The 20003-nt window shown below is 34.3% G+C and overlaps 1 protein-coding gene across 1 annotated transcript; it reads left to right on the forward strand.

The window, feature by feature from the left end:
- The first annotated feature begins 5133 nt into the window (after positions 1-5133).
- On the forward strand, positions 5134-19758 carry LOC100367280 (sodium- and chloride-dependent GABA transporter 1-like). Its single transcript, XM_006821248.3, has 12 exons — positions 5134-5446; positions 10782-10913; positions 11033-11297; positions 11816-11948; positions 12308-12442; positions 16872-16975; positions 17172-17296; positions 17579-17691; positions 17925-18056; positions 18386-18589; positions 18869-19039; positions 19573-19758. The coding sequence occupies exons 1-12, from the start codon at positions 5134-5136 to the stop codon at positions 19756-19758; spliced, it is 2013 nt and encodes a 670-aa protein (XP_006821311.1).
- Positions 19759-20003: the final 245 nt, after the last annotated feature.

Here is a 20003-nt window from a genome sequence, read left to right on the forward strand (position 1 = left end):
TTTTTTTTTGGGGGGGGGGGTATTTTACTCTCTGAGGGAAGGCTCGAGTAGAGTGGTCCGGGGGCATGCTCCCCCGAAAAAAATTTAAATTGAACTTTCCTGCGTTGTTGAGAGGATTTCAAAGGAAAAAATCAGAGACACTTCCGTAACTGCTTCAGACAATATTGTATTGGATGAAAACGAAAGGTTGAGTATATCTGTTATGAAATGGCCTCGGAAATGGTCTTTGATATTAAGCATATATAATGTTCTACCCCAATAGCATTGAGGGTCTTAACTTTAATCTTAACCTAACACCTAATATTTTTAATGATCTTAATATAAGAATATTAAGATCATTAAGATCAAAACATTGTGTTGGAAATGTTTTCTCTGTTGGAAATCGGTGAAACCACATCATGTCCAGCGGCAGGCTTTGTATGACATTTAGGGGACTGTGTCGGCGCTTGGTCGGCGTCATCCACAGGCCCAAGTGAGACTTCCGAGCGCCGTTTACCATAGCAACAGTCAGACGTCACTTTTTTGACTTGTAGAGTGATGCGTTCGTGGGGCGCGGCTCACATTAGTCCACCACTTTCATGGCGAGAAAGTTGTTTTTTCGTTAGTGCCGCGCCCCGTGCCTTTACCATTATAAACCGCGGGGTTCATCTTTATTCCATGACAAAGTGAACAGTTTTTCTGGGACTCCCAGCCTTGCTGGTGATACAAATTAGTCCGCCTTTAAAAAAATATTGTGCATTAAAAAATCGGACGGACGGGGAGGGGAAGGGGTGCACGCAACGGATACAGTGCACGTTATAGTATTACAAGAGCGTCTCATTTTCCACAGATTGATGGTTACTTTCATCCCGTTAGCTCTTGTGAGCGCTTCCAGGTGAATAAATAAAACGTACTAGTATCTAAATTGCATAATTTTGGTGATATTCGATTATGCTTATTGTTTTTGTCGGAATATAACTGGGATCAGCATACACACTAACAAAGGTTAATAATATTAAGTGTAAGCAATTGATTTGTCAACATAATTAAGAGCGACATGCGTTAGAATATATAACTCGAATATTATATTCATTAGTTGGGAGTTGCGTTCATGTGGAATAAAGAAGTTCGCATTAATGTTAAACGAAGTCATTGTAATATAGTAGCGCTGAAAGTAACACTTATGATTCATGGTGACCACCGCTACAACTCATTGAACACATCTGGATCTATCATAATTTTATTAAAAATATAACCATATGATTATTTATTATACTCTGATCATATCTGACATAGATTTTATACAAATGTCATCAAGTGCATTTCTCATTCTTTATATATAAATAATTTCTTTATTTTCTTTCACGTGTTTGTGGTCAGTAATTGTAGTGTCGCGTACATAAATTATATGGCTTAGAAATGGTCTTATTAGAACCAAATTCTTGTCTTTTTCATAATTCAGGCAAAGCTAGTGTAGCCAACCAAATGATGTTACGGTAAATCAAACCAATCACGGCACGGTAGAACCGTTTGATAAACAATAACGGAAATGCTTGTCCGGACAGCGCGTTTAATTAAAGAGCTGTGCATGTGCGAGATATATGGGACTCATATAAACAAAGATGGCGACTTTGACTGTTGCGCAGATCAAGGAGTACGAACTGACACGTTTCCAAGCTTTAATTAGGTAATTTTCATGTGATTGGAATGTATCGAAGGAGTCACCGGCGGTAATCAGTGCAGGTCGCGCCCAGGTCAAACCTCATACTTGTGATTTCCATTTGAAGAGTGCATTGGATTGTGGGAAAATCAATGTTTATCAACATAAATGTCGCACATGCGCAGTGCGACGACTACCGCGCTTTAACTACAGTGTATCTGCTATATCTATGTATATTGGAAAGCCGTCACCATTTGTTAGTATGCAAATTAGTGAACATCGAAGTGTTTGTTCATGATATGAATATAAACCGGTACAAAATATTAAAGAATCATTCCTCTGTGATAAATTCGAAAATCAACTTTTAATACCGGTCAATTAACTTCGTCGCATGTTATGACTTAATTGCCAAAGTTGAAATTTAAGATTAGAACCGAATGAATCGGTAACACTGAGTGTGAGTGTTTCTTCTTCGTAAATTATTTTATTGGTCTGTACATTAAGAACATATTTTGTCCATTGAATACGGCAACATGTAAATTAATACGGAAACAGGAGTAGGGGTACCAGAACTTGTTTCCATAGAAATAACCCTTAGTGATTTCTTTCATAGCGTCCTACTCTGGTGACTATTTTCAATTGCAAATTGGGAAAATAAATGCAATTAAATTCATGATTCAGAAAAAAAATTAAACGCAGTAGATACCCCAATTGTTCTAATGTAAACACTGGCCAGGTTTTGCACCATACGCTAAGTTTGGATATTTTGTATTCAGACACAAAGAATATTTCGCAGTAAAACATTTCAGAAAAATACTGAAAGTGGCCAGGGCGTTTCTTGAGTGAGCGTTATTTACATTAAATCGCCGCTGCCAACTCAAACATCTCCACCCAGGGCTATGGAACTGTTTGGTGGCTAACTAGTTTGAACCAAATGTTTGACTGCTGACCGTTCATTTTGTGTACCAAACTCGTTTCTTTAGATTTATACACAATGTTTACACAGACTATAATACATGTATGTTCCGTGGATAACTGGTTGTACACTGGGGGGGGGGGGCCACTGGCCTTTCAGTTTGGTAAGAGTGTAAACCATTTCCACCTCAAAAACCATACCCCATTATAGACCAAATAGTGATTTTGTATATTCCATCAGAGACCAAATTGTCACTAAATTGTCACTTGAATCTACTCATCACCCGGTCTCATCAATAAACGTACAAAAAAAACACACCCCCATTTCCGGTCCCATCCTAGACAGGCAAACCTGATATTGGACGTAAAGGCAAGTAAATCTTTACCCCATCAAGACCAAACTAAAAATTACTACCCAAAGGGCGACACGCCCCCGTAATATGATTTGCATTGAGTGCCCCCTGGGAGGGTTGTACCGTGCCTATTTGACGGTCGCCATGGGTACCTGTGTCACAGTTTAGCAACCGTGTATGTGTGTACATCTGAAAATGTTTGATCTGAATTGGTTTTCATAGTTCCAAAAGTGTGACATTTTCGAAGAAACATCATCATTCTCAGCGAAAACACTTTTTTGCAGTATTCCCGGCAGGTAAATATAGCGACGTTATTTCAGCTAGGTCAAATAATATATTGATAGTCAAGATAAACGTTTTATTAGGATGTGAACGAACGAAAAGAACGACCCCTCAAATTTTATAACGCCATGTTTAGACATAATTATTATCATAATGTATGGACCATGACTTGTGTGAGTACATAACAATGACAATGACAATGTGGAATTAAAAATTCTTGCTACAACATTTTCGGAAAAACAAATGACGGAGTTCTGGTCCAAAGAACGGTAAATGCAGACATCTTTTTCGAGTCAAACTACCAAAGTCTTTGGATATATACAATCACGCAGCCTGATGTAGGTATGCAGCACTGTTGTAAAGCAGGTAGTATTGCATTCATATTTACTCATACTTCTACAAATACATAATACTGCTGTGTAATAACTGTAGAAACTACTTCCCACGTGACAAGTTTGCCTTAAATGTATTTGTTGTAGTTTTGTCATGGATGCCGCACTGACTCTAGTTGATCTTCGAGTGGAGATAACGTTCTTGTAATATTAGCAACATTGTTGAAGGGAAATACGCTGTCCCAGTTTTCGAACGACAAAATAAAATCGGAAAAATTAAAAACGAAAGAACATGTATACTAACATATTGCATAATATATATAGTATGTGTATATAATTATGTTTTACTCGGTATAAAATAATAACACTTTTTAAATTCAAAAAAAAAAACGAAAACAAAAAAACAAAATCGCTGGATGTGTTTCATCGTTTGGAGTATCATATCCTACAAACGTTGTATATATTTTAATATAAGAACCAGACTATGGTGACTGTGATGACCTCGTAACCTTTGTATGTACACACCTGGAGAAATGGCGATTGGCTATCTTCAATGGACTATAGTAAAGGAAATTTCCACTCTGAATACTAGTATATCATAATGACAGACAAGTAGTACGTGCTCTTATCGGTGTGCACTCATAGCAACAATGTACCACTGTCTTGCAAGGTCGTTTTATACCATGACATCTTCGGGGCTTCCAAGTACAGCTGACATTTCCAAAGTATGCTACGTCACAGCTTAACAATTATTATTGATTCAGTGGTCTTTGCGAGTAGACACATTGTATGTAATTTTCAAACACGCTTGGCGCTGATACTTCGTAATAGATGTTGACACAATTGAATTATAACTCATTGTAGTATTTAACTAAATCACTGTCACAATTTATATATATATATATATATTTAATAAACATAAATAAATAATTCAAACCTTTCGACGAACCACTCGCCAAAGTATGTGTCTATATGCATCATTTTCATATGATATATTACCCATCGATGACTGAGTATTTAATCCAGTCTCTTGCCCACGTTACTTATTAACTACACTATCTGACCGTGCCTCTATAGATGTTAACACAGATACTATTCATATTTATGTGCGAAAAGTACTCTGAGAACAAAAGACATTTTATTAGAGAGTATTTCTTCAAACTCAATATTGTGATTGTTATTTATCTTTCGTTTTATTCTTTTCACTGTTATCAATCATAATAACATACGTTTCATTACCGTCCCATCAATGCCCATATCTTCATTGTTCTTATCTGATTTAAGTGGAATGACCCAAAAACACACAACCAATGAGGAAGCTGGAAATAATGGCGGGGTTCTCATGCTCACATTTAGTCACAGACACATTGATAATTGTCGTCCTATCATCACTCTGCTATCTACATCGCTTACCGAGTTGAGAGTCGTCCTACCATCACTCTGCTATCGACACCGAGTTGAGTATTTTGTTTTTGCTCTAATGTATATATTGCTATAATATCTTCAGCATTTACCACCGTCTTAGGATTTAATAATTATCTTTATCCTCGAACGCATTGATCAAGTGAGCAGAGCACATCGAACCTTCGTCTAAACCCGAGAATCCCACACCATGGCTAAAGGTGAAATATCAATTGTAAATGGGAAGATTCCTAAGGAGGAAGGAGACATTGAGGAAACGAATTACAACATGTTCACAGATGGTGATGTTCAGAATACTGATAATCACATAGACGGTAACATATCGGAAACAGATAAAGACAGTGAACTAGGAGAAAAGGATAAAGAAGACGAAATTGACGACCGAGACCCCGATAGGGGAGGATGGGACAGTAAAGCAGATTTTATATTAGCTTGTATTGGTTATGCTGTTGGTATTGGTAATATCTGGAGATTTCCATATATGGTCTATAAAAACGGAGGAGGTAGGTGATGCGTTAGGGGTCCGTATGGTCTATGAAACAGGGGAGGTAGTTGATGCTTTCAAATAAGGCCTCGTTACAAAGTCATAGCAAAAGGAGTGAACTGAGTTGTCGCTATGCTGATTATTACTGGCATGGCGAGGGGCATGAGTATAGTAGGACTAATTACTTAAATAATTAGTAAATTAATTAGTGAGTTAGTTATTGTGTGAATCTTAAGATATCAGTTATGTGCCGCGTGTAATTCATTTAACATGACAAACCAAGGCACATTGATATAGAGGCGTGTACACGTGTTACAATGAGACGTTTTAATTCTATTGAAATAAGTTTTTTTATGACAGCTTCTACTTTACTACTCCCAGCATGAAAACGATATTCATAAATAGCTGTTTTAACAAATAATAAATAATACAACAATGATATTCAATCTGAGATATCAGTGGAAATTTCCATTTACACTAAATACATACAATCACCGTGATTGGTTATGTGGGTATTTGGGGTGTCGCCACAGGTTGTAAATATCAATGAATATATATATATATATGTCAAAACCAGTCTTGAGGTAATATTGTAATATTGTATATATGAACAGATGTTGTATATAAACTGAATATAGCTCTCCATGCTCAAAGAACGAATCTACATGCTGTGTCAAAGTCCTCATGATAAAATGTTATTGAATCAATGAATTCTGTATACTGGAAATGTACAAATCTACTTCGCCATGGTCAATGTCATGTCGTCCGCAACACGCACACTGCCAACTTGAAAGATGTGAACTCTGACCTGTAAGGTGTTGTGTGATAATCTTTCAAATAATAACCAATATTTGTCCTAGATTGGCAGATTAGTCCCTCGTTGATTATTAAATGCTTCAGTAGTAGTATATGGCTCGGTGTTACATAGTTTAGGTGGTCTGACAGAAAATGAATGAGTTCAGGTTCCTGAACCAAGTACTGCTAAAACTTCTGTGCTTTTATAACATTTTATGGTTATTGTCGATTAACTATGTCGTAGTTCGTTGATTATTTCAACAAATGTACATGATATTTATGTGCAATAATGGAATATTCGGTTATTACTTGATACAGGACAGTGAAATGACAATGTGTCAAGCCATGAGGCCACATTTTTGTTACAATGACTCTCGGAATATTTAAAACGGTTAAACCCAGGAAAGTACTGCAATCATTGAATTCACACCTGTTATCAGTATTTTATCGAGCGGGGTAATTTTTTACAACACCCGGGGACACGAGTTTCAAACCGTATACGAACCTATCACAATTATTATTTATGGCAACAATAAACACTGCATACAATCTTATAAATGATTTCAATATATATGACAGCAAACGTTCATGAAATGAATGATTCGTATAGACATACGAATAATATTTGTGAGGTTAGGGGGTCAGCTGAAAGATGATTTAGTAACAGAGTTGATATTAACCACGCACACAGGCGTTGATGGGATTTTTCCATTCTACGTGTTTGCGATAAGATAGCGATGGTACGAATAGGAACAATATACATACTGCCACATGATTAGTTTGCATTTTCCTCTGATCTAGCTATAGATTCATTATATTTTTGTGTATTCAAGTGATAATGAAGATTTTATTGACAAATGTATTGACAACAAAAATGTGCAATACGATTATATGCTGTACTTGGCCATTGAACTCAAGCTGGTTTTTCCTCGTGTCTTACTAACCTTTCTATAGTAAGACCATAACAAAGCCATCTTCCATTAGTCCTTATTCGAACGTAATCCGAAAACGGGGACTTATAATTTCACTTCCGGTAGTCCATGCGTGCGCCGTCCTCTCACGTATCTCAGATATGCCTGGGTCGATTTCATTGTAACATCACGCACACATGTCATAGGAAAAATAAAGGAAGGAATCATACAAATAAAGTGCCCTCTCCGGTTTGTACCGTGTTTTATGTGTATGTGAATAATTATTTGGCACTAATGTTAACAGTCATTAAATACTGCACGGAGACTTGTCATTGAAAATGACAAATGTTTCAGTCACCATTGTTGAGGCTTAGGTCGACGATGACATCGCATCTAACTTTTTGGCCAGCTACTATCTTTGCAAATCATTGCCAATCCTCACAAGATCAGTAACTCGCGTCACATGCCATTATCTAATAAGACACATTCTAATTGGTCGAGAAATGCCGTTCTAGGCGAACTGACTGAACACGACTCAGATGATTTAGTTGCTCAGGTGTGGCATTGTGAGTGTAATTTGAGGGGATGTCACCGGCGACCGGACCCTCTAACAACATCATATTTAATCGGATCGGGTGGTTAGTATAAACAATGCGGCGTCTGTCCACTCTGGCATTACACGTAATAAACCGGCGTTTAAACGATGTTATAAGTAATGTATTGTATAAATATGACATTGTCAACCAGTGTGATATCACACTAACCATCACCCCACTCATAGATTGTCATGTATTCTGCCCGCCATATTAATTTGTGTAACTCTTATCTTTAATAACATAATTACCAACTCATATGCTAGCAGGTAAATGATATTTACCTTATAGTTTAAAACATGGTGATTGATAAAAGTATAAAAGCAGCACGAAAAAAGTTTTGGTCAGACTGGAATCTCAGAGGCACTTTGGGACAATTGTGAAGTAAGAATATACCATGAAGAAACGATAAAATTGAAAGATTATCAGTCAGTTGCATTGCGAGTCCACAACACTGAACGTATGCTAATTACAGTCGTACAAAAGACTGTACGCTTCGAGCTTCTAGTTCTAAGGTGTATATTTTTCGATCACCGGATTCCATAGTATCACAGTCTATAGAAGCTCCACACGCTGTGGTCGATATTGTACCTTTCCTTTGGCCAATTTTTCATCAGGAGGAACTCAATCTTGAAGTCATCTAACTTGAGACGTTGCACAGTCATTGCATTAGAAAATTCTGAGTTACAATAGCGGTTTACAATATGTAATGTTGCTAATACAATATCAGTTTACAAGTTATATACAGTTACACAACTCTTTGCCTCGTGCCCATTGATCTATAAAAGTTATATACAGCTACACAACTCTTTGCCTAGTGCACATTGATCTATACAAGTTATATACAGCTACACAACTCTTTGCCTCGTGCACATTGATTTATACAAGTTATATACAGCTACACAACTCTTTGCTCCGTGCACATTGATCTATACAAGTTATATACAGCGACACAACTCTTTGTCTCGTGCACATTGATCTATACAAGTTATATACAGCTACACAACTCTTTGCCTCGTGCACATTGATCTATACAAGTTATATACAGCTACACAACTCTTTGCCTCGTGCACATTGATCTATACAAGTTATATACAGCTACACAACTCTTTGCCTCGTGCACATTGATTTATACAAGTTATATACAGCTACACAACTCTTTGCTCCGTGCACATTGATCTATACAAGTTATATACAGCTACACAACTCTTTGTCTCGTGCACATTGATCTATACAAGTTATATACAGCTACACAACTCTTTGCTCCGTGCACATTGATCTATACAAGTTATATACAGCTACACAACTCTTTGCTCCGTGCACATTGATCTATACAAGTTATATACAGCTACACAACTCTTTGTCTCGTGCACATTGATCTATACAAGTTATATACAGCTACACAACTCTTTGTCTCGTGCACATTGATTTATACAAGTTATATACAGCTACACAACTCTTTGCTCCGTGCACATTGATCTATACAAGTTATATACAGCTACACAACTCTTTGTCTCGTGCACATTGATCTATACAAGTTATATACAGCTACACAACTCTTTGCCTCGTGCACATTGATCTATACAAGTTATATACAGCTACACAACTCTTTGCCTCGTGCACATTGATCTATACAAGTTATATACAGCTACACAACTCTTTGCCTCGTGCACATTGATCTATACAAGTTATATACAGCTACACAACTCTTTGCTCCGTGCACATTGATCTATACAAGTTATATACAGCTACACAACTCTTTGCTCCGTGCACATTGATCTATACAAGTTATATACAGCTACACAACTCTTTGTCTCGTGCACATTGATCTATACAAGTTATATACAGCTACACAACTCTTTGTCTCGTGCACATTGATCTATGCAAGTTATATACAGCTACACAACTCTTTGTCTCGTGCACATTGATTTATACAAGTTATATACAGCTACACAACTCTTTGCCTCGTGCACATTGATCTATACAAGTTATATACAGCTACACAACTCTTTGCCTCGTGCACATTGATCTATACAAGTTATATACAGCTACACAACTCTTTGCCTCGTGCACATTGATCTATACAAGTTATATACAGCTACACAACTCTTTGTCTCGTGCACATTGATCTATACAAGTTATATACAGCTACACAACTCTTTGCCTCGTGCACATTGATCTATACAAGTTATATACAGCTACACAACTCTTTGCCTCGTGCACATTCAACTATATTATAATGATAATTAGAGTACTAATATGGCTATCGTTAATTAACGAACTTGTTCGGGGTCTTGTAAGAGTCCGTTTGCCCCAAAACGTCTAGTCAGTTATCAGCTGCTAATTCGATGCCGGTTCATACCCTTTGCACACAATTTATAAATAGCACAAATATAATATGCGTAAAAAAAAGTAAAAAAAGAAGTGGTTAAATTGCCGCCTTGTTAAAGTATCACACCACTGACGTCATGATTTAGTAAAACAATGTAACTCCAAGGTGCGTTAAAATGACAAATACTAGTTTACGCTTGTAATGTTAACAGTGAGAAAACAATTCTTTTTTTGTATACTAAATAAATGATTGATAATCATAATTGATTTTTTAAAGTGTGATTTGATAAACAACATATATATATATAAAGTTAAGTTAATTCGTTTGAGGTCAGCAGTTTATTGTGTCAAACGTTACCAATTACTGATAATGGAAGAAAATATAAACAACATACTTCTAAGCTTGAAAGGACTGAACATCATGTTTTAACTCACATACCGTTCCCTGTATCTTACATTGGTCTGTGATTTCATGCGTCACAGTTCGTATTTGAATAAATGTAAATCGCACTATCTATTCTCTATCACCAACTCTAACCGCTCTAATATCAAGATCGCATCAACGTTATTTTTGTTTTTCACCATGATATCAAATTCGATAAGATTTGATTCAACAACGCCAGAATATATTCCTTTAAAGGTCAAAGCCATGAGGTCAGGTCAACCTCAAGAGTTGTAAACAAGATTGTCATCTAACGTATATTGTATAATTTGTACGTTACAGGTGCTTTTCTTATACCATACTTTCTGTTTATGGTGATACTTGGAATACCCATGTTTATGCTGGAGATCAGTCTTGGTCAATATCTACAACAAGGAGGCATCACTGTTTGGGAAATTATTCCGTGTTTCAAAGGTATTTATCATGAAGTAATGTAATTAATTAACTAAAATGACCAGCGTAATTATGTTAATATTATGAATGTAATTATTTGCTTTGATCCAAACATGTTAACAAGTGTTTATTTTCTGTAGGCATTGGTTACGGATCAGCAACAATCTCCTGTATATTGAATATTTATTATATCATAATCATTGCCTGGGTCAATATCTACCTGGTGTGTTCGTTCTTTCCCACATTACCCTGGACTATCTGTGACGGATGGTGGAATGATATCTGGTGCTACGATTACGCTACACACAACACTACTTCTAATGGGACACAGTTTATAACAGGAGAATACAACAACATAACGATAGACATAGCGCATGCAGACTCCCCTGCGGAACAGTTTTGGAAGTAAGTGTCTGTGTGCAGAGAATTCACGAAATAAAATATTCTCTCTGAACTTATTTGTATGCCATAAAACATTTTATTTAAATTTTATTGATGGACGAACAACTTCTTTTTATCCACCAACGGCCCTAGAAGCGCCACATTATTTTGAATTGGCATGGTATATCAGATGCTGTTTATGGATATATTTTAAATATTTAGTGTGCCTGAATTTTGTTTACAAGTATAGCCGGACAATTTTCTGGGTGTAATTTATTTAGTTTATGGTATTATTGTACAGTTTTGTTACTGAAGAAAGATGAACTAAAGAGGGCGGTATATTAGTGAATACGAAATATGCTATTTGTATTAGATTTATTGATAGAACATGGTTTTCTCTCCAAGGTTTGATTAAAGTGTGAATTTTATCTGTTTGATTGGGTTAATATATTCTCACATCTTGACGTCTGTCTATTTACAATTTTGTATCGTATGACCTATGACCTCGATTGTTAACATATGACATTTATTTTTTATTGCAGTAACTTTGTTCTGCAGATTTCTGATGGCATTCACGAGATTGGCTCTCTTGTCTGGACGCTGGTGGCGTCCTTACTCGTTTCCTGGATAATATGCTATGCTTGTATCGTCAAAGGTGTTAAGACAACAGGCAAGGTGAGCTGTGGCGTCAGTTTGTGTGTATCCAATCACGTGACTAAGGATTGATACATATGTAACATGTACAAGAATGTGGAATGAACGGTACACATTACGTCATCATTACAATTGCACTGTTGCCATGGCCATCCACATAAGCTTTTGATATGAAACACCTCATTAAAGTTTGACCTGTGAAAATGAACCAATGCTGTCAGTTTAAAATACGACATAGTAACATGTATACTTCGTTTCCCGGACTTGGATTTGAAACAGTGAGAGATATTACAGTGAATAACGATAAGGCGACACATTGGTTAAAATACATCTGCAAATCAATTCATTTGCATAACATATGTTATGTGTTAACTTATTAGATCGTCTGGTTTACGACTACATTTCCATATGTTGTGATGACGTGTCTGTTGATACGTGCGGCTACTTTACCCGGTGCTTCAGATGGTATATATTATTACCTTGTTCCGGACTGGAGTAAATTACTGGAAATACAGGTGAGTAACGTGATTCACTAATCGAAGATCATACGTTATGATTCCGAAAAATGTTGTTCAACTCCAGATAAATATATTCTATGGTTTATTCTATAGCACCAGAATATATCTATTCGATGGTTTATTCTATAACACCAGATTATATCTATTCAATGGTTTATTCTATAACACCAGAATATATCTATTCTATGGTTTATTCTATAACACCAGAATATATCTATTCTATGTTTTATTCTATAACACCAGAATATATCTATTCTATGGTTTATTCTATAACACCAGAATATATCTATTCTATGTTTTATTCTACAACACCAGAATATATATATTCTATGGTTTATTCTATAACACCAGGATATATCTATTCTATGGTTTATTCTATAACACCAGAATATATCTATTCTATGGTTTATTCTACAACACCAGAATATATATATTCTATGGTTTATTCTACAACACCAGAATATATCTATTCTGTGGCTTATTCTACAACACCAGAATATATCTATTCTATGGTTTATTCTACAACACCAGAATATATATATTCTATGGTTTATTCTATAACACCAGAATATATCTATTCTATGGTTTATTCTATAACACCAGAATATATATATTCTATGGTTTATTCTATAACACCAGAATATATCTATTCTGTGGTTTATTCTATAGCACCAGAATATATCTACTCTATGGTTTATTCTACAACACCAGAATATATCTATTCTATGGTTTATTCTATAGCACCAGAATATATCTACTCTATGGTTTATTCTACAACACCAGAATATATCTATTCTATGGTTTATTCTACAACACCAGAATATATATATTCTATGGTTTATTCTATAACACCAGAATATATCTATTCTATGGTTTATTCTATAACACCAGAATATATATATTCTATGGTTTATTCTATAACACCAGAATATATCTATTCTATGGTTTATTCTATAGCACCAGAATATATCTACTCTATGGTTTATTCTATAACACCAGAATATATATATTCTATGGTTTATTCTACAACACCAGAATATATCTATTCTATGGTTTATTCTATAACACCAGAATATATCTATTCTATGGTTTATTCTATAACACCAGAATATATCTATTCTGTGGTTTATTCTACAACACCAGAATATATCTATTCTGTGGTTTATTCTATAACACCAGAATATATCTATTCTGTGGTTTATTCTATAACACCAGAATATATCTATTCTGTGGTTTATTATATAACACCAGAATATATCTATTCTATGGTTTATTATATAACACCAGAATATATCTATTCTATGTTTTATTCTACAAAACCAGAATATATCTATTCTATGGTTTATTCTATAACACCAGAATATATCTATTCTATGGTTTATTCTATAACACCAGAATGTATCTGTTCTATGGTTTATTCTACAAAACCAGAATATATCTATTCTATGGTTTATTCTACAACACCAGAATATATCTATTCTATGGTTTATTCTACAACACCAGAATATATCTATTCTATGGTTTATTCTATAACACCAGAATATATCTATTCTATGGTTTATTCTATAACACCAGAATATATCTATTCTATGGTTTATTCTATAACACCAGAATATATCTATTCTATGGTTTATTCTATAACACCAGAATATATCTATTCGATGGTTTATTCTATAACACCAGAATATATCTATTCTATGGTTTATTCTATAACACCAGAATATATCTATTCTATGGTTTATTCTATAACACCAGAATATATCTATTCTATGGTTTATTCTATAACACCAGAATATATCTATTCTATGTTTTATTCTATAACACCAGAATATATCTACTCTATGGTTTATTCTATAGCACCAGAATATATCTATTCTATGGTTTATTCTATAACACCAGAATATATCTATTCTATGGTTTATTCTATAGCACCAGATTATATCTATTCTATGGTTTATTCTATAACACCAGAATATATATATTCTATGGTTTATTCTATAGCACCAGATTATATCTATTCTATGGTTTATTCTATAACACCAGAATATATCTATTCTATGGTTTATTCTACAACACCAGAATATATCTATTCTATGGTTTATTCTATAACACCAGAATATATCTATTCTGTGTTTTATTCTATAACACCAGAATATATCTATTCTATGGTTTATTCTGTAGCACCAGAATATATCTATTCTATGGTTTATTCTATAACACCAGAATATATCTATTCTATGGTTTATTCTATAACACCAGAATATATCTATTCTATGTTTTATTCTATAACACCAGAATATATCTATTCTATGGTTTATTCTACAACACCAGAATATATCTATTCTATGGTTTATTCTATAACACCAGAATATATCTATTCTGTGGTTTATTCTATAACACCAGAATATATCTATTCTGTGGTTTATTATATAACACCAGAATATATCTATTCTATGGTTTATTCTATAACACCAGAATATATCTATTCTATGGTTTATTCTATAACACCAGAATATATCTATTCTATGGTTTATTCTATAACACCAGAATGTATCTATTCTATGCTTTATTCTACAAAACCAGAATATATCTATTCTATGGTTTATTCTACAACACCAGAATATATCTATTCTATGGTTTATTCTGTAACACCAGGATATATCTATTCTATGGTTTATTCTATAACACCAGAATATATCTATTCTATGGTTTATTCTATAACACCAGAATATATCTATTCTATGTTTTATTCTATAACACCAGAATATATCTACTCTATGGTTTATTCTATAGCACCAGAATATATCTATTCTATGGTTTATTCTATAACACCAGAATATATCTATTCTATGGTTTATTCTATAACACCAGAATATATCTATTCGATGGTTTATTCTATAACACCAGAATATATCTATTCTATGGTTTATTCTATAACACCAGAATATATCTATTCTATGTTTTATTCTATAACACCAGAATATATCTACTCTATGGTTTATTCTATAGCACCAGAATATATCTATTCTATGGTTTATTCTATAACACCAGAATATATCTATTCTATGGTTTATTCTATAGCACCAGATTATATCTATTCTATGGTTTATTCTATAACACCAGAATATATATATTCTATGGTTTATTCTATAGCACCAGATTATATCTATTCTATGGTTTATTCTATAACACCAGAATATATCTATTCTATGGTTTATTCTACAACACCAGAATATATCTATTCTATGGTTTATTCTATAACACCAGAATATATCTATTCTGTGTTTTATTCTATAACACCAGAATATATCTATTCTATGGTTTATTCTGTAGCACCAGAATATATCTATTCTATGGTTTATTCTATAACACCAGAATATATCTATTCTATGGTTTATTCTATAACACCAGAATATATCTATTCTATGTTTTATTCTATAACACCAGAATATATCTATTCTATGGTTTATTCTACAACACCAGAATGTATCTATTCTATGGTTTATTCTATAGCACCAGATTATATCTATTCTATGGTTTATTCTATAACACCAGAATATATCTATTCTATGGTTTATTCTATAACACCAGAATATATCTATTCTATGGTTTATTCTACAACACCAGAATATATCTATTCTATGGTTTATTCTACAACACCAGAATATCTCTATTCTATGGTTTATTCTATAACACCAGAATATATCTATTCTATGGTTTATTCTATAACACCAGGATATCTATTCTATGGTTTATTCTATAACACCAGAATATATCTATTCTATGGTTTATTCTACAACACCAGAATATATCTATTCTATGGTTTATTCTATAACACCAGAATATATCTATTCTATGGTTTATTCTATAACACCAGGATATATCTATTCTATGGTTTATTCTATAGCACCAGAATATATATATTCTATGGTTTATTCTACAACACCAGAATATATATATTCTATGGTTTATTCTATAACACCAGAATATATCTATTCTATGTTTTATTCTATAACACCAGAATATATCTATTCTATGGTTTATTCTATAGCACCAGAATATATCTATTCTGTGGTTTATTCTACAACACCAGAATATATCTATTCTATGGTTTATTCTATAGCACCAGAATATATATATTCTATGGTTTATTCTATAGCACCAGAATATATCTATTCTGTGGTTTATTCTACAACACCAGAATATATCTATTCTATGGTTTATTCTATAACACCAGAATATATCTATTCTATGGTTTATTCTATAACACCAGAATATATATATTCTGTGGTTTATTCTACAACACCAGAATATATATATTCTATGGTTTATTCTACAACACCAGAATATATATATATATAAATACATATTATGGTTTATTCTATAACATCACGTGTATATAATATACCCATGGTTTATTCTTCAGATATGGGTGGATGCTGCATCACAGATTCTGTTCACATTAGCAATTGGTATCGCATCACTTATATCACTTGGTAGCTATAACAAATATCACAATAACACAGTCATGTAAGTGCAATCAATAGCTCAACTCAGCCTTTCTAACGAATGAATGTGAAATAATGTTCTTCGTAATTATTATTATATATATATTTAGTCATATAACTAATTTACATTACAATTGGACACATGATAGGTCATGCACTCATGCATGTACAATATTCAATTCACTGTTAATTATAAAATAATGTTATTTCTGTTACAGAGATTCAACGATAGTTTGTGTAGTAAACTGCTTAACTAGTTTTTATTGTGGGTTTATGATATTTGCCACACTTGGTTTTATGGCATATGTACAGGGTGTTGAGGTGGATGAAGTTGTTGATTCGGGTAAGAATTGCAAACATTTGCTAATTATACGTCAACGCTTATCTACTTTTGATTTAAGAGACACATGAAGTTAAATGGAAGGAACAAGTTAATGCTCCCGGAGTAGCAATTGAGTTACTAAAGGAATATAGTATATATGAATGGGTGAAATAAACTTCAATAATGTCTAATGTCAATTTCTCAATTTTTTTGTCAATTTCTCAAATTTTACAAACAAGCGAAGAGACATTAACTACATTCCCGATTGTACTGATTTAAATTTTATTACATGTTAAATTTCAGGTCCTGGTTTAACCTTCATAACAGTGCCAACGGCCATAGCAGAAATGCCTGGTGCCAACTTCTGGGCAGTGCTATTCTTTTTTATGTTATTCCTTATGGGCATGGATAGTCAGGTATGACACGTGATAAACAACGTCATGAATCGCACTTAGCTCTAGATTCCACAATCATCTGATTTTAATTGTTTACTTGTATTGTTTGTTGACCGACAGACATGCAGACACACAGAGAGAATGAATGCAAAACTAGTTTCCTTTATAAGTTAACCCGATGTCATGCTTGCATATATGACATACGGATTAGCTGTGCTGTGCTATGGTATCACTTGATATTATTATACTTTCAGTTCTGTGTGGTGGAAGGTTTATATACGGCACTTGCTGACGAATATCCCAAATATCTGAGGGCAAATCGAGCACTGAGTCTGGCTATATTAGCATTCGTGTATTTTCTCTTGGGATTGCCGTGTTGCACCAATGTAAGTAACTGTGTATATCTAAGTCCTATAAATATAAACTATCGACTAGACAAACCATGGATATAATAGTATTTGACAAAAGAACCATCGCCCGTATTGTTGGAATGTGTCATATTTCCAAAAAACCAAACCAAATAAATAAAATGTCGTCTTAGTCACTGTATTGTCCTAACTAATGATCAAACGTAAATCTGCAATATATTAGTTATCTGAGCTCTGCTATAACAAGCCAAGCGACTCCTATAAGATGAACACGTGATTACACGGTTCAAGCACAGTGTCACGACACAAGGATGAATTTAATAGCGTTTCCTACATCTTTTTTGTAGGCAGGAATGTATTTCTTCGAATTGATGAATACATTGGGTGCTGCTGGTTACGTGCTATTATGGATGGCCATGTGGGAGTGTATCGCTATATGCTATTTCTATGGCATCAAGAAATTTATGCTTGGATTGACGGATATGTTACAACGTAAACCGAGCTATGCTTGGGCTGTCTCTTGGGCCTTTGTTATACCAGTTACACTTATTGTGAGTATACTAGTCCACATCAATAATTAAACGTTACGTTAGTCTGAGTTACAGTGTCGCACACTTTGCATACGAGTCCCATACAACGCGTGTGTACTGTGCACTGTTTGATTACACGGAAAGTGCTAAGCGACGATTATTATGTGAAATTTCCCAGCTACATTGTCGAACTCCACAAGTCAAACTAGTAATTTTGCTTACAGTTTTCTGTTAATATAATAGAAGAGCTCTGAGATGCTTACCCAATATTAAACATTATACTTTGCATACCTCCCACAGATCATCCAGGTATTCAGCCTTGTTGGGTGGGATGGCATGTATTACGGTGACTACTATAGATATCCAGTTTGGGGCGAGGTGTTAGGCTGGCTGATGGCGGCAGCATCCATGCATTGGATAGTTACGTACTTTATCTACTCTCTAATAGTTACACCGGGAACTTTGAAAGAGGTAAATACGAAATGTAACCTACATTATTATACATCTGTGTTCGTAACGCCATAAGTTACAGCGTGCCGTAATTTTGCGGTATTTTACGGGGTATTTTCATTGTACCTTATTAGGAAAATATGGAATGATTACGCGCGTAAGTGTCCTCTAATAATAAAAACAAACATGGCTGCCACCAGGGTTTGACCGGACTCCACACAAAGAAGTTCGCTGATTCTGTTTTAAACTTTCGGCATTCTTATGTTGTATCCTTGGAAGGAAACAATGTGTAATAATAAGGTTATTATGAGGATATCTCAAAGTATGCATTCAGACAGTACGCCGTCGCATCGACCTCCACTGCGCGTCGGTCGATACTCTCGCAATAATCTCATATCATATTATGTTATGTATGCCAATACTACTGTAATCTGGCTTATAGTGTAAGTACAACTTAGGTTGTATTATATTACGTAATGTTCCACGCATGTAAGTTATATTCTATTATAGTGTATTGTAATACATTTGTAAATTTATCTTTCTTTGTACCATAGCGTTGGTATACAGTTAATCACCCAGCACCATACATCAAACTCCGTGGTTTGGACGACGGTGATGAACATGATGGTATTGAAAAAGACAATGATGACGACATAGATTCCGACAGCCCAAACGGAAGTAACAACAGCGTACCTCCGTGTTACGAAAACGCAATGGTAGTGGAAATGTCTGACATGTGATCACGTGTAGTGCCGTTTGGCGTATCTCTGGAATGAAAGAATCCTTGTATATATGCACGCACTGCCAGAATATTAGTTTGCTGCAAATGGTGCCCTCTACAACAAAAGTACAATTTGATGGTGGGATAATCAGTATCGCGTCATAAATTTGTATCAAAGTGCGTATGACGTCATTACAATGCCATAGTTTGAAATCATTGAGATGCACTAGAATTTCAGTGAACTTGAAAACTGACGTCACTCTG

Source organism: Saccoglossus kowalevskii, chromosome 3, assembly GCF_978046115.1.
Source record: "Saccoglossus kowalevskii chromosome 3, keSacKowa6.1, whole genome shotgun sequence".
NCBI lineage: Eukaryota > Metazoa > Hemichordata > Enteropneusta > Harrimaniidae > Saccoglossus > Saccoglossus kowalevskii.